The following is a 25,454-nucleotide window of genomic DNA, read 5'->3' on the forward strand; positions in this document are numbered from 1 at the left end:
TACACACCAATCTTTTAAGCGTAGTAGCAACACAATCTCACGGCAATTTGTAACTTTTTGATTTAGTGGCTAATTCGTATGAATTCGTACAATCTAATTTGCACAATTCTGTACGGTTTGCTTATCGCCCAATGACGGTTGGGGTTAGGGGTGGGGTTAGGTGCCACACCTCCTTTTTAAAATTGTACGAATTAGCCACTAAACTGGCAAAACGTAAAATACTTGCGTCTCCTCTTGAGATCAGGCTGGTGGTGGACATAAAAATAATGCATTGTTGATCAATAGCAAGATCAAAAGTACAGGAAAGTAGAGCTGCATTATAAATCAAAATGAAATAGAAAGTGTCATTTAGAGAAAGCTACGATTGTCGTACATATCTAGCCAGGGAAGCACGGCTCTGTGATCAGTAGTAATGCTTTGGATGCTTCGAGGATGCTTGCAATGTTTGTTTTGCTAACAACCTTAAGAGAACATTCCCAGATACTTTCTTCTAACCTAGAAAGTACATTCCAGATAGAATATCGGTGTAGAAAAACTGTCCTGGCTAACCAACAGAGAAAGTCTTGATTACACAGGGTATATGTAGGAATCCTAAGGATAATTTCAATACATTTTAAAAACTTTTTAAAGACCTCAGAATACTTAAAGATCTCATCGCCACTTCATGTTCTAATCAGTATCAAACCTTTAACTTAATAAACAGTTTTTAAAAAACAGTTGTAGTTAAATAAATCAATGGAGCACAACCATGCAACAGAACTCAAATAAGCTCAGAAGAAGCAAAGCTTGAAACAATAATTCTCACAGTTGTTTTCAGCCACTGTTTAAACTCGTTTTTTTTCCAACCAGAAGTACGCAAACTTCCATTTTCCCATTTTGCCATCTGTTTCGCTCTATGGTTTCGCTACATGTGGAAAGCGTCACATCACCTTCTCGCGTTTGTCGCAAATTATGTGACATCACCCGGACAGAGGACCTTGGCTGGACGCTCCCAGGCCCGAACCAATCTCGTAGATTAAGCACACTGCAGTTAATATTAGGAGGAAAATAAATATATTCATGCTTTTTTGGAGTCAATGCTTGAACAAAATTTAAGACCTCGTAAAAACGTGATAAAGACTTTTTGGTCACACTTTAAAATAAGGTTTATTAGTTAATATTAATTAATGCATTTACTAACATAAACAAACAATGAACAATACATTTACTAGAGTATTTATTCATGTTAGTAAACGTTACTTAATGAAAATACAGTTGTTCATTGTTAGTTCATGTTAACTCATGGTGCATTACCTAATGTTATCAAGCATGCACTTGAATGTTAATAATGCATTAGTAAATGTTCAATTATGATTAATAAATGCTGTACAAGTGTTGTTCATGATTAGTTCATGTTAGTAAATGCATTAACTAATGAACCTTATTGTTAAGTGTTACCGGCTTTTAAGTGTCTAATTGATTTATCAACATTTTAAACATTTTAAGACCCCTCGGACACCCTGTTACATATGCAACTCTCATCTCTGCACCAAGGAATGAAAATGTTACAGTAAGTCATACAACTATATGAAATAGTAGATGACTAAATGTGATGTTTGAGTTTTAAAAATAAAAAAATTCCTGAAAATGAACATTCCTGTATTGTTCTCGGAACTTGTCAGCTGTGGCGCTGTTTGCATTGTCAACATGTTACGTGTCAGTTACACATTGATCTTTTACATGCAAATAATAAATAGCTGGCATCAGTTCCAGAAGTATGGACCAATCAGAAGACCATGAATGTTGCAGGCTATTGTTTACAATGTCATGACAGTTGCTTTATCTGATGACATGAAAACTAAATCCTTGTCTGTGTTCTGAGCTACACATTTTTTAAATGATTGGAGTGTGCTGGATCTCACTTTTCTATATGCAAAGATGCATTCTTTTTGAATGGCCCAAAAGGTTCAGTTTTACTGCACAAATTTTCTATTGTATGTGAACATATGCACTAGACTGATGTGTTTTACAGTTGTGCTTGTGTCTTTTGCACGACCTGGCCTGCATCTGAAATACTATTTGATTCACCGTCATTTACAAATCCTCTCCTGTGCCCCACATGGTATAGTAAAAGTGTCCATCAAAATTGATGTCAAACAGCTTGAGTTTTTAGATGCAGCCATGTTGTTCAAAAATACAGCACGAATGTTACTGAAGTTAACCTTCATGCCTTGTTTTTCTTTCTTCTTTTTAACCTAGGCCTAACTGTTGCACAGTGGGGCTTAGGTGGAAAGACGGTCGCAAGAATGATTTAGTATTTATGTGAAATTAAAAATCCCAATAAATTTAGCTTAAACAAAGCCCTTTTATCTGTCGTTGGGACTGTGCTACGCACAAAAGCCCACACCAAAACGAGAAAGTTATATGCATTGTTTCAGTAAAGTCCAATACGGTTTACCTAAAGGTCTTATTCAAGTACATACATTGATGAAACTCTTGCAAATATTGCTAAAAGCCAATTATAATGGCTTTATTTTAGGAAGATTATGATTATTTTTTGCTTCTAGGGTCCCATTTCACTCATGTCAGTGAATAACTGGTGTCCAAACCTGACTGTTTTACCTCTTGAAACATTTAGCATTAAAAAGCCAAGAAATGACAGCGTGTTTTCAATGTGACTCTGAATGTAAACAGGTTTCTACTTATCTTATTATAATGCTGCGTCAACATGACAATAACCACCTGATGTCGAGTTTGATGTGTATTTGTTTCACAAACTCAAAGCTGCATTTTAACAGCGTAGGCACTTACCATAAGTGGCAGTAATAAACACAACCTTACAGTAAACACATTTATTTTTAATTATTATAAATGCGTCTCTAGCAATCATGTGAATAAATCAAAAAATAAATCAAAACCTTTTGTGTCTGGATGTTTTTTTTATATATATATTAGTGATTTATTAGTGACAGGCAGAAGTGAAGTGCTGTGCTTGCCTGTTTTCTCCTCTGACTCCATCATCATGTCCTTCAGAAAGAGCCCCTCTCTGCTCAGTTAATTTGAAATAGTTTCCCCAGGTTTGGCTTATGCGGGTAGGAAGCTGGAGTGTTTATGGAGGAGGCCGCTGACTGTCCTCATGGCCTGTGGAAGTGAGGCGTTGGTGTCTCTGTGCCAGCGAGGGCCGTCGGCTCCGGCTGAAGGGGCCAGGACAAACTGAGCCACATTGGGCAACTTGAGCAGGTTGATAAGTTCATGTGCTCGTGTGATGATCTCCTCAGTGTCCTCCTCGCTGTAGCAGGCCGTTACTGGAGCACTGCGCGCAAACGTCCGCATCTTAGACAGGAAGAGTGAGGCTCTAGGAGAGAAACAGAAATGGAAAGAGTGAGGGGTTTACAGTAGAAATATTGGTTGATAATGTATTTGGGTTGTACTGTATGTTATGGCTTATTAGCAAAAAATAATTATAATTTGAACTTGGCGACATGGTGGCAAAGTGGGAAGCATGATTGCCTCAAAGCAAGAAGTTCGCCGGTCGAGCCTCGGCTGGGTCAGTTGGCATTTCTGTGTGGATTTTGCATATTCTGCCCATGTTCGTCTGGGCTTCCTTTGGGTGCTCCGGTTTCCCCCACAGTCCAAAGACATGCCGTACAGGTGAATTGGGTAAACTAAATTGGCCGTAGTGTATGAGTGTGAATGAGTGTGTGTGGATGTCTCCCAGTACCGAGTTGCAGCTGGAAGGGTATCCACTGTGGAAAACATATGCTGGATAAGTTGGTGATTCATTCTGCTGTGGCGACCCTAGATTAATAAAGGGACTAAGCCGAAGGCTTCACTAACAATCCTTCGGCTTAGTCCCTGATTTATCAGGGGTCACCACAGCGGAATGAACCGCCAATTACTCTAGCATATTTTATGCAGCGAATGCTCTATCAGCCACAAAGAATATTGAGTAATATAATATCTTAAGAATCATGGAACAATGATTGGAGTAATGAAGCTGAAAACGTAGCTTCACCATAATGGGTTTAAACTACAATTCAAAATAAATAATAAATAAACTTCAAAAAACAAATTTCATAATGTCTTTCTTTCTGCTATCTTTCTTCGCTGTATTCTTTATTACATAATTGCAGCCCTGATGAGTGTGAATCATTCAAAAAATGAAGTTATTAAGATTACGTAGTAGTTAACTTTTGACTGGTTGTGTATCTATTTACAGTTCTACTCAGCATACATACCTTTTCCAGAAGATGTAAGATATTAATATTTAATTGTTTAATAATTTTTTTAGATATATAGAACACCAACAAGTATTGTTTATTCATTATATTGATACTACTTTATAATTGTTATTAAGTACTGTCCTCCAGAATAAGCCGTTTAATGTAACATTTTCGTTGGTTTTATAATTCATTTGACATTTTTGTATCAAATATACAAATAATAAACTGTACTATTTTTGTCTTTAGAGAAATGTAATTGAATACATTTATATAGAATATTCTAATTATATACATGCATAATATTCATAAACACAATAAAATTAATAAAATGAACTGAAACATTATAATGTACGTTTACACTTAATATATATATATATATATATATATATATATATATATATATATATATGTACACACACACACACACGGCGTGGCAGTGGCGCAATAGGTAGCGCTGTCGCCTCACAGCAAGAAGGTCGCTGGTTCGAACCTAGGCTCAGTTGGTGTCCGGTTTCCCCCACAGTCCAAAGACATGCAGTACAGGTGAATTGGGTCGGCTAAATTGTCCGTAGTGTATGAGTGTGTGTGTGTGAATGTGTGTGTGGATGTTTCCCAGAGATGGGTTGCGGCTGAAAGGGCATCCACTGCGTAAAAAAACTTGCTGGATATATTGGCGGTTCATTCTCTCACTCTCACACACACACACACACACACACACACACACACACACACACACACACACACACACACACACATATATATATATATATTTGACTAGATATTTTTCAAGATACTTCTATACAGCTTAAAGTGATATTAAAGGCTTAACTAGGTTATTTAGGTTAACTAGACAGGTTAGGGTAATTAGGCAAGTTTATTGTATAAGGATGGTTTGTTCTGTAGACTATTGAGAAAAAAAAGTTGCTTAAAGGGGCTAATAATTTTGACCTTAAAATGGTTTTTAAAAAATTAAAACCTGCTTTTATTCTAGCCAAAATAAAACAAATATAGCTTTTTCTAGAAGAAAAAAATATCAGACATACTGTGAAAACTTCCTTGCTTTCCTTCCTTATTTAAAAGAGAAATAAAAATTCAAAGGTGGGCTAATATATATACTAGCATTAGTCAGCTAAAAACATGCAAGTATTTAAAATATAAAAATAAGTGATCATAAAAATGAACAAGTGTGTTTCCCTTTGATTCTGAGCTTTGTTTAGAAAAACAAATTAGCTCAGTGGTTAAGAATAGTTATTATCAGCTGAGGATCATCTCCAGACTCAAATCTATTCTTTCCTTTCAAGATCTGGAAAACGTCATACATGCTTTTATCACGTCCTGCCTAGACTATTGCAATTCCTTATATGTTGGTCTCCCTAAATCCTCATTGGCACGGTTGCAGTTGGTTCAAAATGCGGCAGCTAGACATTTTAACAGGCACCAAAAAACATGTTCATATCTCACCAGTTTTAGCATCCCTTCATTGGCTTCCTGTTAATTTTAGAATTCAGTTCAAGATTTTACTTATTGTTTTTAAAGCACTGAATGGGCATGCACCTTCTTATATATCAGAACTTATTAACTTACAGTCAACTCCTCAGTCTCTTAGGTCCTCAAATAAAATTTTACTGCAAATTCCTTGGTCACGACTTAAATTGAAAGGAGACAGAGCCTTTGCAGTCGCTGCTCCTCGTTTGTGGAACCAGCTGCCACCGGATATTACGAGTGCTTCTTCTCTCTCTATTTTTAAGTCTAAACTTAAGACACATTTTTATTCTATTGCATTCCCAGGCTTTTGATCTTTATTGTGGTTGTTGCTGTAATACTTTTATTACTTTTATTGTTATTTTTACTCTTTTAGAGTGTGTGCTATGGTTTTGTTCAGCACTTTGGTCAGTGCCAAACTGAAGTAAATGTGCTTTATAAATAAACTTTACTTACTTACTTTTACATAAATCTATCTGGTGCACTGAATGCCTTATTTTGATATTTTCACAATTGTTATTTGATGCATTAAATCAGTCAAGAAAATGCAACTTGAAATGCAAAAAACATATGACACATATATTGAGTTGTAGCAGGTTGTTTTACCTGGGAATAAGATCCTGACTGCGTGTGGCCAGTTTAGCGAGTGTGGTCATGAGCACAGTGATGAGGCGTGGAGAGAAACTGGGTGGACTGGCAGACTGTCGGACCTGCGTGATCTCGAATAGCACAGCCTCCAAACACTCAAAGAAAGAGGTGATCAGTTCCACCCTGCAGCGCGGGTCATAAGACACTGACAGATACTCGCCAATAACCCACACCTGCACAGTAAACACAGTCAGCACAGCAGCAATAATGACACTAACAATCAATGTCTTACAAGTTTAACTCACCACATGTGTGTAGAAGTCTTCTTTACTGTAAATGTTGGTCGGGGAACCTGCAAATTCTAGGATCTCCCTGGACTGATCTACAATCAGTGGCGGGTGGTGTTTGCACAGGGCCTGCAGGTGAGTGCTGAACGCCCTACAATCGCAAAAAAAAAACGATGCATAATCATTATTAAATTACAGAATATTGATCCTATTCTTCAATGCGTAAGTGCGCTTGTTTTAGAACTTCTAATGCAGTTGCCCATGCTGGAAATGACTAGGAATAATACACAGCAAAAAGGAATAGAAAACGGTCCAACAACTGTGTTCCTGACTATACAAAGCAGAATAATATAATAAGAAAACATAAGTTTGCAACATCAAACAGCATAACAAGCGTTTTTTAACGTCTAAAAATAAATAGAAGTAAATGAGACCGGAAGTCTCCAGCCAAAAAGATTCAAATGGCTTTTTTGGGCTTAAGCCCCTTATCCCTTTCGACCCTAGCAACGCCTCTGTATAGCACTCTGCAATTTTGAAGAATGTTGGAAATCTGTAGCCTCTGACATTCCTAGTAAAAAAACTATAAAAATACAATTGCAGTCAATGGTTACAGCAGGGGTGGCCAATCCAGTTCCTGGAGATCTACCTTCCTGCAGATTTCAGTTGCAACCCTTATCAAACACACCTGTCTGTAATTACCAAGTGGATTTCAGGTCCTAATTAATTGGTTCAGGTGGGTTTGATCAGGGTAGGAGCTGAACTGTACAGGAAGGTAGATCTCCAGTAACAGGATTGAGCACCCCTGGGTTACAGGTTTCCAACATTCTTCAAAATATCTTCTTTTTTTTTAAACCAGGCAAAAAAGCGCTGACAGGTGAAGGGAGAATAAATGAAGACAGAATTTTCTGTTTTGAACTTCCCTTTTAATTTTTGGTTAATCTGCTTAATTAGACAAGTCATTGGACAAGAGTATTTAGTTGCGTGGCCAATTGAAAGAAATATACTTAAGGGGGCTAATAATATTGATCCCAATTTTAAATGTAATAACTGCTTACATTCAATCCCATTTTTTTTTCTTTTTAAATATTTAAAAAACATTGCCTTGCTCTGTTAAACAACCCATTTAAAAATACCCCGGATAATCATTTTGCCTTATAATTGTAGATAATATAACACAAATTAATATCTTTCAAATAATATAGTATCTTTTTAAAATGCCTCACCTTTGGACCTCTACATGAAATGTTTTGATGTTGTAGAGCAGGCTGCATCTCTCCAGTAACACCAGAAGCAGCTGGTTCATCATCTTCTCATCAGCTTTCTATGAGACACAATAAAAACACATAAGAACAGATGGACAAAAATGGGTCCTTCACTTGATGCCTGTGATTCCACAAAGTGATTTTGACAAGTTTTTTTTTTGTCATTTTCACTCTCACCTCTGTTACTGTGTTGAAGTAGACATGCAGAAGCACAGGAACAATCTGAGCACACTGAACCACCCGCGGACACTCTGCCATATCAGCCAGAATCTGATGAAGCTCTTTTAGCCTATGAGGCAAATCACAGAGTTTTACTTTAAGCAGACATTTAAAAACACACTTTCATCCAAATGCAACATTCAGGTGGTGGAATAGTAGTTTTTGGAGTGACTATTGGAGCACATTGGATTAAAATCTGAAGAAACATACACTATTGTCAGTGTTTCAAGACACTAAGATATCTATCTATCTATCTATCTATCTATCTATCTATCTATCTATCTATCTATCTATCTATCTATCTATCTATCTATCTATCTATCTATCTATCTATCTATCTATCTATCTATCTATCTATCTATCTATCTATCTATCTCTATCTATCTATCCATCTATCTATCTATATCCATCCACCTATAGTATCTAGAAAGATAGATATGTATGTATGTGCGTGTGTGTGTGTATATATATATATATATATATATATATATATATATATATATATATATATATATATATATATATACACATACATATACATATGTAGAATTTTTTTTTAATAATTGTTTTTTTTCAGTAATGACACTAAAGTGATCAGAAGTGGCAGAATATAAAAAAAATAGTTAATTATACTACTTTGTTCTGTATTTTGGATGAATGAATGGTGAGTATAAGCAACTTCTTTCAGAAATATATTTTTAAAAGTCTAACTGACCCCAGGCTTACAGTTGTGTAATCGTTTCATTTTCTTTGAATGTCATTCTATTTCTTTTCTGCACATTTACACTCTAATTAGAATTCTGCAACTTCATTTTAAATTTAGAAATGGAATTCCTAAATTCTGGGCAACATGGTGGCTCAGTGGTTAGCACTGTCACCTCACAGCAAAAAGGTCGCGTAGGCTTCCTCCGGGTGCTCCAGTTTCCCTCATAGTCCAAAGACATGCGGTATAGGTGAATTGGATGGACTAAATTGGTCACAGTGTATTAGTGTGTGTGCGTGTGAGTTTATGGGTGTTTTCCAGTGCTGGGTTATGACATCTGTTGCGAAAAAAATATGCTGGAATAGTTGTTGGTTCATTCTGCTGTGGCGACCCCTGATAAATAAGTGACTAAGGAAAATGAATGAATAAATCCTAAATTAAAGATTACAGTATTTAATTTTATTTATTGACACAATGAACGTTTCTATTGCTCTTTTCATGCGGAGAAAAGGGGGATTTTTATCATACCCCTTTAAAAAAAAAAAAAAAAAAAAAACTATATTTGATCAGATTGTTTTATTGATATGTTCATATCTTTGACCTGTCTATTGTGTCTCCAGTGCCAGCCTCAGGCCTGAGGATGTAGAGGAAGAGCCCCCTATAGGACGGCTGGCGGAAAGCCTCCAAACAAGCTGCCACTTTCGCCCCCTGCTGGTCCCATGTTGTACGGTCTGAAGCCTGATAGCACGACGATCTGTAACAGCATGATGACAACTCAAATCACAATCACTTCACAGATAAAAAGCTGATCTGCACACAGTGAAGGGATGTACCTCTGCTGGAGGTCCAGAGCCGCTGCTAAACAGGGCAGATCCAGGATGGTGTGCAGTAACTCGATGGCTGTATCTGGAGCTACCAGTGATGGTAGCAGCTCCACAAACTCTGCAATCAGTCCTGAGCTGTTCCACGCCAAGAACTGACAGGGAAAGAGAACATTTGGTGTTTAGCACATTTCCCAGAAATTGCTAGGTTTAGTTAAATATACTTTAAATATCTTTTTTTTTTTTTTTCAAGTTTAGACTTGGTAATACTTCTATTTTTAAATTCATTTAAAAGTCAGAGTAAGGGGAACTAAACAACAATATATATAATGTTTGTAAATGTTTGAATTTAGGGCTACTATTAGACTAAGTTACATTATTTCTGTATTAAAATAAACTAAAGGTTACCACTTATCTGTGGTTTTTATTCCGTGCAAAGCATGCAGTTTTGGCCTGGTGCAACTTAAATCCAGTTCTCACATCAAGAACATTAATCCCCTTCAAAAGGTTGGCTACTGTACATTGTACAAGTGTCCACATCAGTGAACGATAACATTGTGTTTATTGACCTTTTTACTACATCCCATGATCCCTTAAGCAAATTAAGAGCGTAATTCGCTTAATATGAATTATTTGTAGCATACTCTTATTACTTAACATGATTTGTTCATGACATATTGGTTGAAAGTTCCGCAAACCACATGTGTCATCCATAATTTAACTGTAGATTCAGTTGGATAAATGGTGGATGACATTTGTAAAATTGGAGTTTTATGTAGAATAATAACTATAAATATAACTATATTAGGCGAGGCAGTGGCACACTTAATATATATATATATATATATATATATATATATATATATATATATATATATATATATATATATATATATATATATATATGTACATGTACACACACACACACACACACGGCGTGGCAGTGGCGCAGTAGGTAGTGCTGTCGCCTCACAGCAAGAAGGTCACTGGTTTGAGCCTCGGCTCAGTTGGTGTTTCTGTGTGGAGTTTGCATGTTCTCCCTGTGTTTGTGTGGGTTTCCTCCGGGTGCTCCGGTTTCTTTACAGGTGAATTGGGTTGGCTAAAAATTGTCTGTAGTGTATGAGTGTGGTGTGTGCGTGTGTACGCTTCCCAGTGATGGGTTGTGATTGAAGGGCATCCGCTGCGTAAAAACTTGCTGGATAAGTTGGTGGTACATTCCGGTGTTGCGAACCCGGATTAATAAAGGGACTAAGCTGACAAGAAAATGAATGAATGAATGAATAACTATATTAGCATCCACACAGAGGACATTATCATCATGTGTATTATAAGCAGGCTGCAGTAAAACCTTTAAAAAATGGTCTGTTTTTTGATGTTGTATCTGCATTGTTTTTATAATTATGTGTTTATTGTTATCATTATAGTTACTGACATCATATTTGGTTTAAACAGTCAGGTTTATAGTCAGGTACAACTTATAAAAAAATGAAATTATCACGTCTAGAGTGGACCAGAGATGATTTCAAAAACCAGAAGACTAATTTCCCATTGACGACTCTTTGCTTTCTTTTTTTTTTTTAGCAAAATTTTCTGCTATACCAAAAGAAGATATTTTAAAGAAAGCTAAAAACCGGAAAACATTGACCATAGTAGAAAATACAAATACCATGGAGATAAGTGGTTACAGGTTCCTTTATAATATCTTTTTTTTTGTTTTCATCAGAAAAAAGAAACTTACAAGTTTGTGACAAGTGAAGGATGATTCCATTATGACAGATTTTTTTTATGGGTGAACTATCCCTTTAAATCATGCTTGATCATTGTGTTGTGCAATATTAACTGCACACATGTTCCAAACGTTATTATACTTGCTAAGACGCACAAATATTTTTTATAATAAACAGTTGAAGTCAGAATTATTTGCCCCCCTTTGAGTTTTTTCATCTTTTTAAAATATTTCCCAAATGATGTTTAACAGAGCAAGGACATTTTCACAGTATGTCTGATATTATTTTTTCTTCCGGGAAAAAATCTTGGTTTCTTTTATTACGGCCAGAATAAAAGCAGTTTTGAATTTTTTCAAAAACATTTTAAGGTCAAAATTATTAGCCCCTTTAAGCTTTATATATTTTTTTTGATAGTCTACAGAACAAACCATCATTATACGAAAACTTGCATAATTACCCTAACCTGCCTAGTTAACCTAGTTAAGCCTTTAAATGTCACTTTAAGCTGTATAGGAGTGTCTTGAAAAATATCTAGTCAAATATTATTTACTGTCATCATGGCAAAGATAAAATAAGTCAGTTATTAGAAATGAGTTATTAAAACTATTATGCTTAGAAATGTGTTAAAATAACCTTCTCCGTTAAACAGAAATTGGGGAAAAAAATAAACGGAGGGGATAATAATTCTGACTTCAACTATACATACCAGCATTAAATTTAGATATGGGTGTCTGTAATTTACATTGTTGAGCAAAACATAAAAGAACTGTTTAGTTATGTTTCCTACAAATGTTGTTTTGCACAAACTGAAAACCCAAGCAAGTTAATCTTTCAGGTTTTGACATCATCCTCACAGCACTTTGTTTAGATTTAGCTTATGCATCCTACCTTTAGGAGGTTTGGAAAGCTCTGGCGGTAGTTGGCCACTCTGTCCTGCAGAACGCTGGAATTGAGAAGGCAGAACTGGACAAACTCAAATGCGAGCATGGGCTCGTTGAACTGCTCAGCGGGACAGTGGCCGAAGAGTTGGCAGAAAACAGCTTCAGAGTCCACCGCGGCCGTCTCACCTGAGAAAAAGAGACACAGATACTGAGATTCATACATCACACTAATTGAGGCGTAACAGTCTATGTACTTACTGTGGTTGAGGTAGAACTGAGCGATAGGTAGCAGGGTTCGAGCATAGGCAAAGTCTCCATTCAGCCTGCCATACAGCGCTTTGATGCAGGGAAAGGCACGGTACACATATGAAGGATCCTCACCACAGATGATATCCATTATTGATACAGACTCAACAATACACTGTGCAACAGATAAACAGTCACTTAACTTTAGTCTGGATAAACATGTCTGTCAAATGATTCAATGAGAATATACACTATGTGGTTGAATTATGATTTAACCAATTAATATAAGAGTGTTGCAGTGTATTTTGAATTATTTTAAAATTTGAAATTCAAATTTTCATTTCAATTTTTATTGTAAGCATAACAATTTATAAACTGAAATATTCAATTGACATTTATAGGTGCAGGATGCAAGTCTGACACCCAGTGGTTGAACTAGGTATCACATTCCTGTATCAAAAACGCAAGTGCAGGTTGCAAGATTGGCAGAAAGGCTGATTTAAATCGTGTTTTAAATAAAGGCAATGGCACATGATAGGCAGAATATTTTTCATAATCAAAAGGAGTTTTTGTCCTAGCCAACACCAAGAAATGATTAGAAATGGCTTCTATTTCTTGCAGCTGAACAACAGGACAAACTGATAATGATCACCTCAGGTAAACCTCATGTGCTTTATTTAGTGTTAAATGCTAACACAATGCGAGTATGAATGCCATTTTGCATGCCATTTACTGCCAAACTACTTAAAGCAGCAGAAGACCGTTTAAACCGAATAAACCGTTTGAAATTGAACTTTAGATCTGTGAAATAATGCAAACCAACACATATCAGTGACTCATTTAATAATGTTAAAAGTTAAATGTTTAATATGTATTATTTACAATTATAAACCTTATTTCGTTGGAGTGCAGTAAGTGCACTATTTTGTGCTTCTAAATGGCTATATTTAAATTTCTGTCGTGTTTTTTCTGGTAATGAGCACAATTGCTCATCACTGCGTTTCTCTTTATGTAGCATGTTGTTAGGACACAGGGTTACAAGATAACCCGATCACCTAATGTTTGCGTTCGTAATATTTGTATTATTTGCTAATTAATAACCTCATGTGGAACTCTGAATCTGCGTCTTATTTTGGAGTCTGCTACTGTCCACCAGAGGTCACATTTCGGTCACAGGTGTGTAACGGAGGCCAGCCAGTAGGTGCTTTAGCAACCTACACTATAAGGCCCATGGTTTTTAGCCTCCTTGTTAGAGAAATCGACCCCCATGCGGAAGGTCGCCAGTTCGATCCCAGCTCGGAGCGGGTTGGGTGGTGTAGGACTGGCAGGGTCACGGGTGCACGCTTTGAAAGCCTTTCTGACTGAATGAATAAATGAAATACACAGTTTTTCTCACAAGGCAACACGGGGTGCTAAAATATAATTGGCTAAATTGGCAGTGGGTGGGTTAAATGACCAAAACAAAGACAGCGTTCTGGCCTGGCATGTAACAGAAATTTTCAAAGCAGAATATCGGACTTCAGGATTGTTTTTCAGATAAACAAGTATGTTGGCACTTGGCATGTTTCTTAAATATCAGTAAACATGTTATGCTATTTTTACGCTTTAGAAGACTCTATTTACATACAGCACCTTTAACTCAAATGCAACTGAAAATGTAAAAACTGAAAACAACAGCATTATTTTCTAATTAAATCTTTTTATTTTCAATTTTTACATTCTCACGGCGTATTCATTTGCTAAAAAAAGTGACATTAATGACATTTATAAATATCTAGATTTCAAAATTAGTCATTCTTTAGAACTTTTTTTATCCATCCTGAAAAGCAAACAAGTGAATGTTTCTTGCGTACCATATCTTTATACTAGAATGACCTCTGAAGGATTGCCATCACAGGAAAGCATTACATTTGAATAACAATAAATATATATATATATATATATATATATATATATATATATATATATATATATATATATATATATATATATATATATATATATATATATATATATATATTCAAATAGAAACAACTGTAATAAAACTATTCTATGATAATACCATCTTACCAAATCTAAACAGGCTATCAATTGTACAAAACCAATGTGAAGTAATGAAGGGGTGCTTACAGCTTTCTGTAGCTCAGTATCCGTCCGCTTTAGAGCTTCTATATGTGGGGAAAAAAGAAATATATCAGAACTTTTACAATCACAATTCAATTATCATTCTAGGTAAGTTGTACTCACTGCGGTCACTCTGTTCAATGAGACGCTGACAGTACTCGAAAGCCTTCTCTCTGAGTCTCTCTTTGGGAGGAAGGAGTCTGCTGGAGGAAGATGTGGCCGACACCATGGACATCACCGAACTGTCCACCTCAGAGCGATCATCTGCACCAATAGCACAGCAGCACATTACAGAACAGCACAGTACAGCACCCAGAGCACCTCAACCAGCATATGAAAGGACACAGGGATTATGTTTGGAATGATCTACTACAACATATTTATTTTTTGTACAGTATTCAGCATGTATAGTGTGCACACTATGCACATTTTCTGAACATCCAAATGATTTAAACATTAAACAGTGCAGTATACCAACAGACCACACATATTTATTACAATGTTCTTATTGGCATAAATAAAGATTCTTATTAAAATTGTGACCAAATGTTAAAATTACAAATAAATAAAAAGTAGAGATGTATTTATTTTAATATGCATACTTCCTTACTGTACCGCAAAAACAGTGTGAGAAGTATGTATGAACTTCTGAAGTGACACAAGTTTTGACAAATATAGTACATTCAGACTATTTTATTATACACATTCATACATTTAAATACCATTTTAACAGTTACTAAGAGCTTATAACAGTTTTTAATTCTCCAAAGAGTAAATGGATGCCACACACAAAAGTAAACATATAGTGGGATCATGTGACAACAACATAATATGAAATGTTTACGGAGTTCATTTATGCCTGCCCAATTATTTCATTTCATTTTGTGCAGCACACAAAAATTAGACACAAAAAAAAAAAATTCTACAGCACCATGTGTAATGTAGATTTTTAGTACAAATTCCATTTTTAAACATGACAGAATAAGATGAATTCATGAAAACCCACCAAAAGAGGGTTAATAAAATACATTTATTAACAGCTTTGAAGCTCGCAAACTATCTGTCTTTAAAATTTTATCAATTATTCTTCAAATTCATTCATTCGTTCATTTTCTTTTCAGCTTAGTCCCTTTATTAATCAGGGGTCGCCACAGCGAAATGAACGCCAACTTCTTCAGCACATGTTTTACGCAGCGGATGCCCTTCCAGCCGCAATTCAACACAGAGAAACACATATACGCTCTTGCATTTACACACAATACAGCTAATTTAGCTTATTCAATTCACTTATAGCACATGTTTTTTGGACTGTGGGAGAAACTGGAGCACCCGGAGGAAACCCACACCAACACGCATAATATAACATGCAAACTCCACACGGATATGCCAACTGACTCAGCTGGGGCTCGAACCAGCAACCCTCTTGCTGTGAGGCGATTGTGCTTATTCTTTAAATTATTTTCCTAATTGAGAAAATAGAGTTTTTACTTCTGAAACACGGCTGTTGTGCTTTATTGTTGTATATACTGCACTTTAAGCTCTATTATATTCAAATAGTAGGCTGTTCACAGGATTTACACTGCCGATAGCATGCTAGCATTTCATTCCAAACATTATCATAGATTGTAAATCAATTTGATACAATTTGAAATTTATTACTTATGATGGACCCCAGAATAACAGGATCAGAAAAGCCCACTGATTTTGATTGGAGAAATGTTGAAAGCATTTGATTGTTTTTAGGAAGGAAAGCACTTTGGATTGAGACTGATCTTATCTGTCGTTTCACTTGTAACTTACCTTGGTGCTGTAACTGAATGATCTGTGCTCTTTTTAGTAGAGCTAGCAAAGATGAAAATAATAGGTTACTTGCTTTAGCTAAATTAAATTAAGTATGTATCTGATGTTAGTGGATGGTTTCAATTGTTTATCGCAAACAAAGCTGAAATTAAATGCAATTATTGGACATAAAAAAGTGAGAAACGTTCCATTGAAAATGATCTGAAATAAAGGAAAACAAAAAAGAAAAAAGGATTTAAAAAAAAATAACTAGAAACAGTACTAAAAATACATGTAAACTAAAACTGACTTGTCTTGTTTCTAACCTAAATATCTAAAAATAATAAAACAAGAAGCATCTTCTAGACAATTAAAAGTACTGTTTTGTTTTTATAACTAGGTCAAAATTAAGAGAGCTTTTCCATAGAACAAGCAAACTAGTCTGTCAATGGGGTAAGTAATATAATCTTATTTCAAACCGAAAGCAAGATTATTTTACTCACCCCATTGGCAGATTATTTAGCATGTTTTAAGGAAAAATTCATTTAAGGTTGACATTACTTCTAAAAACAAACCACTACTTTTTTTGTCAAGAAAAAGCTTTCAAATTTTTTTTTGCAGTAAAATTATCATTTTTTAATTATGAATAAATACATAAACAACGCTTTAATTGGAGATGTGGCAAAAAGAAAAAAACGTTTGCGAAATAAATTCGGCATCGCTTCTGAGATTTTCAAATTGCATTGCTATTCTATGTTGAATCGATTCTGAGCTTGGTTTTAAACAGCAGATGGCACTTTAGGCTAGATTTGTACAGTACACACAATACTTATGAGGAAGAGCCTTTAATTTTTTTTAATGCTTGAAAAACATGAACAACAAATATCATCAATCAAACAACAATGATCCAGTGGTTTTCAGTAATTTAGTCCAAGACAAGTGCAAAGCCCTGTATCAAAGTCCTTGTTTGAATTGCTTTTAAGTTTGTTGATTCCTCAATAGACTCAAAACACATTTTTAATTTTAATTTTAGAAAAGAAAGGTTTACACTTACAAAACTTGCTTGTGTGAATATAAAATTTGGCCAACAAAAAAGCAAGTTTATGAAATAAGTATTATTTTCCTTTTTGCATTCATGGAAATCAAAGATAACATTCTTATATGTAAATTCAAAATCTGCCTTTTTGTAATCTTTTATAAAATCAAGAACATCATACCAAAATGTCATTGACTGGGGGCAATTTCTAAAATAAATGAACAGAAGTTTCAGGATTCACAAAGCAAAAAGAACAGTTGGTGTTAATATCATTCTTAAGCCTTTAAAGAGTACACTTCGTCTGGATAGCATCTATGAACCAGTTTAAAGGCAACTTATTTTGTTTGTCATAATAAATTTGTGGGGTAATAACCAAACTTTCATCCAGGAACTATAATTTACAAAACCATTCCAATATGACATATATAAGGCCCAGTAACAGAACCTTCCTAAAACAGGGCTCTTATTTTCTTATTGCTATATGATTTGGATAATGAAAGGCACTGTTTACCAATAAATGTTTTCCAAAGGTCCACTGAATGACGAGTAATTGGAAATGAAAAGGAAGAGGGTCCTAGAAATGCGGTCAAGCCTTTCCAGTTGTCCATGAATTGTTATTTGACCGAGTTATGAGATTAATCCAAACACAGCTTGTAATTTGAACATTCTTGTAATTTGCTTAAACCTTTCCTTACCTTATCATTAATTATTTTTGGTTCAAGTGGTATTTGCAAGGAATACTGACTACACCTATTTGTAATGCATACAGCGCCTTCTGCTGTTAAAAATTAAGCTCAGAATCAAATCAAGAGAGTATGGCCCAATCCCATGTCTACCCCTTAGCCCTTCCCCTAAGCCAATTTTCGTTAGCTTGAAGGCGCAGGGCTAAGGGGAAGAGGTAGATAGCCCTTCAAACAAAGAATTTTCAGGACCACACTTGAAACAAAGGGTTAAGAACATTTTCCAGAATACATCAGCCACACAGTAGGATAGATGCACCCGGAAGTAAGGAGATCCACAAATTAGTATTTATTGTCATTTTTATTCATTTTTAACAACAAACAAGCACATGTTTGAATATATTCATTACTACGTTCATGTTTTACCTTCATGCTTTAAAAAACGCTACAATAAAACCTGCTAAATTCGGCAATCTATAATCCATAATAATAACTCCTGTATAGCAGTACAACAACATTCTGACACTCGATGACACTGGAATACCCTGTCAGTAATATCTAGTGGCTGGAAATGAGCATTTTACAGTGTCTGCAATAATGGTAATGTTGTTTTTTGTGTGTTTACATGGATGAATATGGTCACTGTTTAAATGCGCAGCACAGTTACGATCTTATTGCCATGTTAGATCGTTATGATAACATAATATTATTACCTTCAGGGATTCCTACACACTGATACACATTCTGTTTGCGTTTTTTCGTCAGTGTTTTACGAGACGTTTTTCCGGATTCAAACCCAAGCGATTTTTACTGGCATCAAGCAGAGGAGTTTGCAAAATTACTCGTTGACGTTAGATGGCGCTACACAACTTTAAGCTTTCGACACCTGCTTGTAACACAGAAGAAGAGGAAAGGAAGTACACACGCTTGTTGTTAAAGTTACTGGTGACTCGAACAAGCATGGATGGTTCAAGTAGCAGCTCCAGCTCAAGCGATGAAGAAATGATTATTGTTCACCAGTGCAATAAGCAGCTAAACATTCATATCGCCTCTCGGCATCTTCTTCAATGTGCACTCGCATTGTCAGTTTTGCGCTTGAGCGCCTCCAAGTGCTGTTTATGGTAACTTCAGCAGCTCTGCGCACGTGAACAAAAGTGCCGATCTGAATGGTGGAGAAGGTTTTGATGCGGCGCATCAAAACAAAAAAAACGAGCATGAGGCATTTTTTTTAAAATGACGCTTTTGCGCCTGCCGTTTTGCGCGTTGGTGTGCACGATCACATTGATGCCCTTTATTTAGTCACGAGCTGTTTAAGGGCGACGGAAAACGCAAGCAAAAAACGTCTCGGTGTGCACAGGCCTTAATACCAAAAAATACCACAACTGAAATCACTACAGCAGTCGCAATCGTCTAATCTTATATGAAGCAAGAGATCACGATGACACATGATGACGTGTGCAGGTGCTGTAGTGCTGTCCCAATTCTTAGGGGTAAATTTTGAAGCCCTTTCTCTTCACACTTGGTTTTTAGGGCCAAGGGGACGGGGGAGAGGTACAAAAATAGAATTGGGATTGGGCCTATATATATATGCCTTTTGAAAATCTCAGAATCAATCTACAGTTTATTTCTCTCCTGATTCGTCACAACTCTGTTATAACACAAACGTACACAAAAGGTCTCTGTAAAAACAATACCTGATTCTGTGTTTGTCGTCCCCTCTGTGTCGTAAGTGAGCAGCCAGCTCTTGATCATGGAGAACGCGTACATGTTCATCCACTGGTCTTCAGTGTAGCTCTGACCCACACACAGCACAGTGAAGAAATCCCCCGTCACCACTCCGTCCACCTCTGTGAGTGGAGCTGGCTGAACAACAGAAGATGAAAATCAGTTAACTGAGATCACTCCACAGAACACTCGTTAACTTCAGCCTGACGATATTGGATGAAAAAAGCAACATGTCCCACCTGACGGGTTCTTGGTGCACTGAAAAATCCCCCTGAAGACATGGAGGCTCCCTGCTGCATACTGGCATAACGCAACCAATCCACCAACTTACGGCTGACCAGATTCACCTGATCTGGTTAAGTGAGTGACCACATAACATACATAGAGATTTAAAACTCTAGAGTTAACAGTTGTACAGTATTGGTGTTTAAAGTTGATTAGAATAGGATTTAAAGCTAGAAATAAATAACACGTCTCAGGAATTAAAATTGAATTAAATGTTTAATATTTGCTCGTTGTGTTATGTTATGATTAATTGTCAACAGGCTGTTGAATTATTAGGTAATAATGCACACCCAAGATGTACAGTAATAATTACACATAAATAATAACTACTGATGTATATGGTATATGTGTATAAGTATGTATATAATATAATAAGATATAATATATTGTATATACATACACATACACACATATATATATATATATATATATATATATATATATATTTTTATATATATATATATATATATATATATATATATATATATATATATATATATATATATATATATATATATATATATATATATTTAATATCATTTAATATAATTTACATCGGAGTAACACACTTATACACATTTGTATATAAGATGAATATGGAGGAGGAAACCTGCAAAAACAATAAATAAATAAATAAATAAATAAATGAATGAATGAATAAATCCACAAATTTCTGCATAAATAAATCAATCTATAGTAAATAAAAAAAATAACGCAAATATATACATAGCATGTTGAGCTGAGGAAAAGTAAATACTTTGAACTATGTTCAAGAATAAATAAATGTTTGATAAGAGGCGGGGGAAAAAAAAAATCAACTTTCAGTTTAGCAACATTCCTGTAATTTATTTAATTATTTACCTGGCCACACTATTAAATATTTATATATATTTATATTAATTATGCAGGAATTTGTGGATTTTATATACATTTATTTATTTGCATATTTATTTTTTTATTTTTTTATTGTTTTATTTATGCAGGAATTTGTGGATTTTATATACATTTATTTATTAGCATATTTATTTATTTATTGTTTTATTTATGCAGGAATTTGTGGATTTTATATACATTTATTTATTAGCATATTTATTTATTTATTGTTTTATTTATGCAGGAATTTGTGGATTTTATATACATTTATTTATTAGCATATTTATTTATTTATTGTTTTATTTATGCAGGAATTTGTGGATTTTATGTACATATATTTATTTGCATATTTATTTAATTATTTATTGTTTTATTTATGCAGGAATTTGTAGATTTTTAGATACTTTTATTTATTTGCCTTTTTATTTATTTATTGTTTTATTTATGCAGGAATTTGTGGATTTTTTGATACTTTTATTTATTTATGCAGGAAATTATGAATTCATTTACTCATTTATTTATTAATTTGCGTATTTTTGTTTGTTTTTGCAGGTTTTGTTCTCCATATATGAATGCATGAATAAATGACTAAACAAACAAACAAATAAATAAAATTTATACTTTACCGTCTGTGAGAATCTCTGAATAGGTAGTAATCATACTGGAGAGAATGGGAAGTGCATGTTTGGGTATCTGGCCGTCAGACAGCCTAGACTCAAAACTTTTCATCAAGTGATGGAAAAGTGGCATCACATCCTCTTTACCTCCAGCCTGTAAAAAACGAGAGCCTATCACTTTAGTGCGCATGAAGAAAACACAAGTGGAGCAGCCTGTTCCTCACCTGAGCGAGAACAACAGCGGCCACACAGCTGAAGATCCGGCTGTCCTGACTGAGGTCTGAGCTGAGGCTGTGCACGCTGGGAGGAAAACTCTCTCGGATGATGGAGGACGACAGAAATTGAAGCTGCTCTGGGCATGATGAAGATCGAAGAAGTGTCTGCAGCTTCATCAGCAGATCTGAGGGAAGCCTGCAGGGGATGCAATGCAATGTCATCAAGTTTATGCTCTTATGAAAATAAAACATGAACATTATCAAAGTAACCATGCTTTTTTTTGCCAAATCAATTACCCCCTTTAAAAGCATGGTTTTACTCCATAAATCAGTTAAACTATGTTGAGTGTTGCAAAATCAGGGTTGATTTGTGGTTACCACTGTTTAACTATAAAAACTATCATGATATTTTTTCAAAGTAGTTAGCCTTTTAAGCTTAAAACGTATAATTTTATTTGAAAAAAAAAATGCTAAATCGATAACATCAATAGTAGATGCTGTAAAACTGTTGAGTATCTACAGAAATAACGGTGAGTATTGGCCTTTGCACTGCGTGTTTGTGGTATTTAAACCTTTTTTGGTGCGTTAATCTTGTCAATAATATTAATTAGAAGGTCATGATTCACATTAAATAATTACTTTGTAGAGTTTTTATTTGCCATTCTTTGGTGATACACAACACAGACATTTTAACACAATGCCTTCCTCAGTGTGTTTAAAAAAATTGGAATTGGGAAAAAAAAAAAAAAAAACCCAGTGTAATTCGCACCATGGGAATATGAAATATAATTAAATCACATTAATATAATGAAAAGTACATTGTTAATCATTAAAAATAATTATGATGAATAATAATTAAATTAGGGCTGCACTATATATTATTTCGGCATAAATACTGCAATGTGATCTTTCGCAATAGTCACATCATAGGATGCAATGCTGAGTCTGTATTATAATTTGTCCTGTGCATGTTTTATGAGGCCTGTGTAACATTATTAACTTTAGTAATGATTCATTATATTGAATTATATATATATTTTTATTATTCAATTACTGTACCTTAAGACTGTAAAATGTGGATAAAAAATTAAACGATAAAACATTGTTTGCTTCGATTGTGACTTTTTCTTTATTGTATTTACCTATGCTTTTGATTTGTTCATTAGATTTTATGTAGACACCCTCCCTTACAGAATCATCTCAACCAATCTAAAATGATCCATTCCTTCCAAAAAGAGCTAGTCAGGTCATCTGGTGAAATTGCATTCATATTGCAATTAACAGTAAATCACAGAATAACAAAATATTGCAACTTTTTCAATAACGTGCAGCAATAAATTGAATATAGAAACTCTAATTCACATTACAAATGTACATACACCAGTTAATTGATTATATGTGTATATATATATATATATATATATATATATATATATATATATATATATATATATATATATATATATATAGTTTGCAAGGGTGGTGCACCTTTGAAGGCTCAGAGTGACAAATGGTTCATGTCAGTTCAAATGTATTGAAAATAAACAAGACTTACTCTCTGGCATATTTAGTAGCAGAAACAATCAAATGGAGCCTCTGAAGAGAATCCACAGCCTCTCCAATAACATCTTTACTGTGAAGCAGCTTATAAACGCGCCCGCAAAACCTCTGCAGCTCTTCCTCCTTTATTTCTCTGAAAAGTGTATTAGTGAATTAACGTTAGATGGGGAACTTACCTAGAACTCATACAAATGACCAGGCATACAACCAATAGTTTTCGACAGCAAAAATATCTATAGTCTTACCTTGCCTGCTTTATTAAACTCTCCGTCGCGGCTGCATACATTTTGAGAACGATACAATAACATTTCAAAACATAAACGAGAATCAAAATATTCGCGTCCGTCAGCTGAGATGCACTGACAGCAAATCATGTGATGGCAATTGGTTCCGGTTTTATGTTTCAGTCGGTCACAAAATAGTGTAACATACGGGAGGCTGCTTTACCACTTTCTGTGAGTTATTTGTTGGTAAATGTATGATGTATGTACCGTTTCCCTTTTTGCGGATTTGTTTTGTCTAGATTTTAACCACCCGCTTCATGAAAATGTATTATTATTACATAATATTTTATTTAGCAAATTATGCTGATATATATTTTACCCTAACTTTTAAATAAGATTTTATTGAAAACATGTATGTAAAGAAAACGACAAATGGTCAAATAACAGAAAATATGCCATGTTTTCAGACTTGGGAAGTATCCAAATATAGTGTTTAGACATTTTGTAAGGATGACTTAAACCAGGGGTGCCCAAACCTTTTCGTATAAAGGGCCAAAAAACAAATATTGATAACCGTGGGCCGAAGATAACTATTCATTTTCTTTTCGGCTTAGTCCCTATATCAATCTGGGATCGCCACAGCGGAATGAACCGGCAACTTATCCAGCACGTTTTATGCAGCAGATGCCCTTCCAGCTGCAACCCGTCTCTGGGAAACATCCATACACACTCATTCACTACGGACAATTTAGCCTAACCTATTTACCCCGACCGCATGTCTTTGGAGTGTGTGGGAAACTGAAGCACCTGGAGGAAACCCATGCGAACACAGGGAGAACATGCAAACTCCACACAGAAACGCCAACTGACCCAGCTGAGGCTCGAACCAGCGACCTTCTTGCTGTGAGGCGACAGCACTACCCACTACGCCACCGCGTCGGCGAAGATAACCATACCAAACTATATTACATTAAAGTTGCCATTGGGTTATTTCCTAATTTATTTAATAATAGTTAAAAATTCATAGAAAACATCACTTTGAATATTGTTGCAATAGGAACATAATCACATTTATAAGACAAATGTATAAGTTCGATGCTAAATACAGTAGTCACGCAGAATCTGGCTTTGCTTTGATTCATTCACCAAAGTCTCTGCATCGGGTGACAGTATAACTCAATTACATTCAGAACGCATTTAAATTGAAACATTTCATTTCAGTTAGCGTTTTCGTAGCTTAACAAAAAAAGAAATGAAAGGTTACGTTATATTTGAAATGGCAATCTCTAAACCACCCGTATCATTCTCCTTCTCTTCTCAGATAGGCCAAAATCAAAGGTTGGGGCATGGGCCAGCTTTGGCCCGCAGGCCTTACTTTGGACATCTCTGACTTAAAGCATGACTGAGCAGTGACCTCACACTATATTATGCTTTATATGAAACAAAAACTAACCAACTTGGAGGCAAAAATGTTTTTGAAATTATTTTTAATAGAATTATTGTAATTATACACTAATTCCAAAAATTGTTGTACATTATACTCTATTAATATTTTCACAACAATGTAAAAAAAAAAAAAAAAAAAAACGAAAAGAGAACATTTTAATATTAACATTCTACTGTCCCTGCAACAAAACATGGAAATACACTAGGTTGAAATCCTCAACACAATCCTCAACGAAGGGGGTGGGGGGGGAATTAAAACCAGCCTCCAGTGATGAGTTATGTCAAAATAAATAATTTATAAAATCTTGTAAATTAATTGCACATATCTGACATTTACACCATCTGCTATTAGATTAATATCTATAAATTTAATTAATCCTAAAATCAACAAATTCACTCAAAATCCAATGCAGCTTATGTCCATGGATGGATTTGCTCTCCAGTGTTTGGACTTTCGGCAGTGAAAATTAAA

At 35.0% G+C, this 25,454-nt stretch overlaps 1 protein-coding gene across 2 annotated transcripts; it reads right to left on the bottom strand.

The window, feature by feature from the left end:
- Positions 1 to 2,816: 2,816 nt before the first annotated feature.
- ap5z1 (adaptor related protein complex 5 subunit zeta 1) lies at positions 2,817 to 23,684 on the bottom strand. Of its 2 annotated transcripts, XM_017353076.3 has the most exons (18): positions 23,558 to 23,684; positions 23,308 to 23,445; positions 21,762 to 21,948; positions 21,547 to 21,691; positions 20,002 to 20,114; positions 19,732 to 19,900; positions 16,343 to 16,384; positions 14,666 to 14,806; positions 14,549 to 14,586; positions 12,431 to 12,593; positions 12,180 to 12,358; positions 9,577 to 9,719; positions 9,345 to 9,497; positions 7,999 to 8,110; positions 7,783 to 7,880; positions 6,578 to 6,710; positions 6,291 to 6,505; positions 2,817 to 3,334 (listed from the first exon to the last, which is right to left on the bottom strand). In XM_017353076.3, exons 1-18 carry the CDS (start codon positions 23,596 to 23,598, stop codon positions 3,064 to 3,066), a joined length of 2,481 nt encoding a protein of 826 aa, XP_017208565.1. In that variant the 5' UTR covers positions 23,599 to 23,684; the 3' UTR covers positions 2,817 to 3,063. The 2 variants fall into 2 exon arrangements, with proteins under 2 accessions (XP_017208565.1, NP_001315060.1); NM_001328131.1 differs by lacking the exon at positions 16,343 to 16,384 and having other exon boundaries at positions 3,064 to 3,334; positions 23,558 to 23,666.
- Between the last annotated feature and the right edge of the window lie 1,770 nt (positions 23,685 to 25,454).

This window comes from Danio rerio, chromosome 3 (genome assembly GCF_049306965.1).
Source record: "Danio rerio strain Tuebingen ecotype United States chromosome 3, GRCz12tu, whole genome shotgun sequence".
NCBI lineage: Eukaryota > Metazoa > Chordata > Actinopteri > Cypriniformes > Danionidae > Danio > Danio rerio.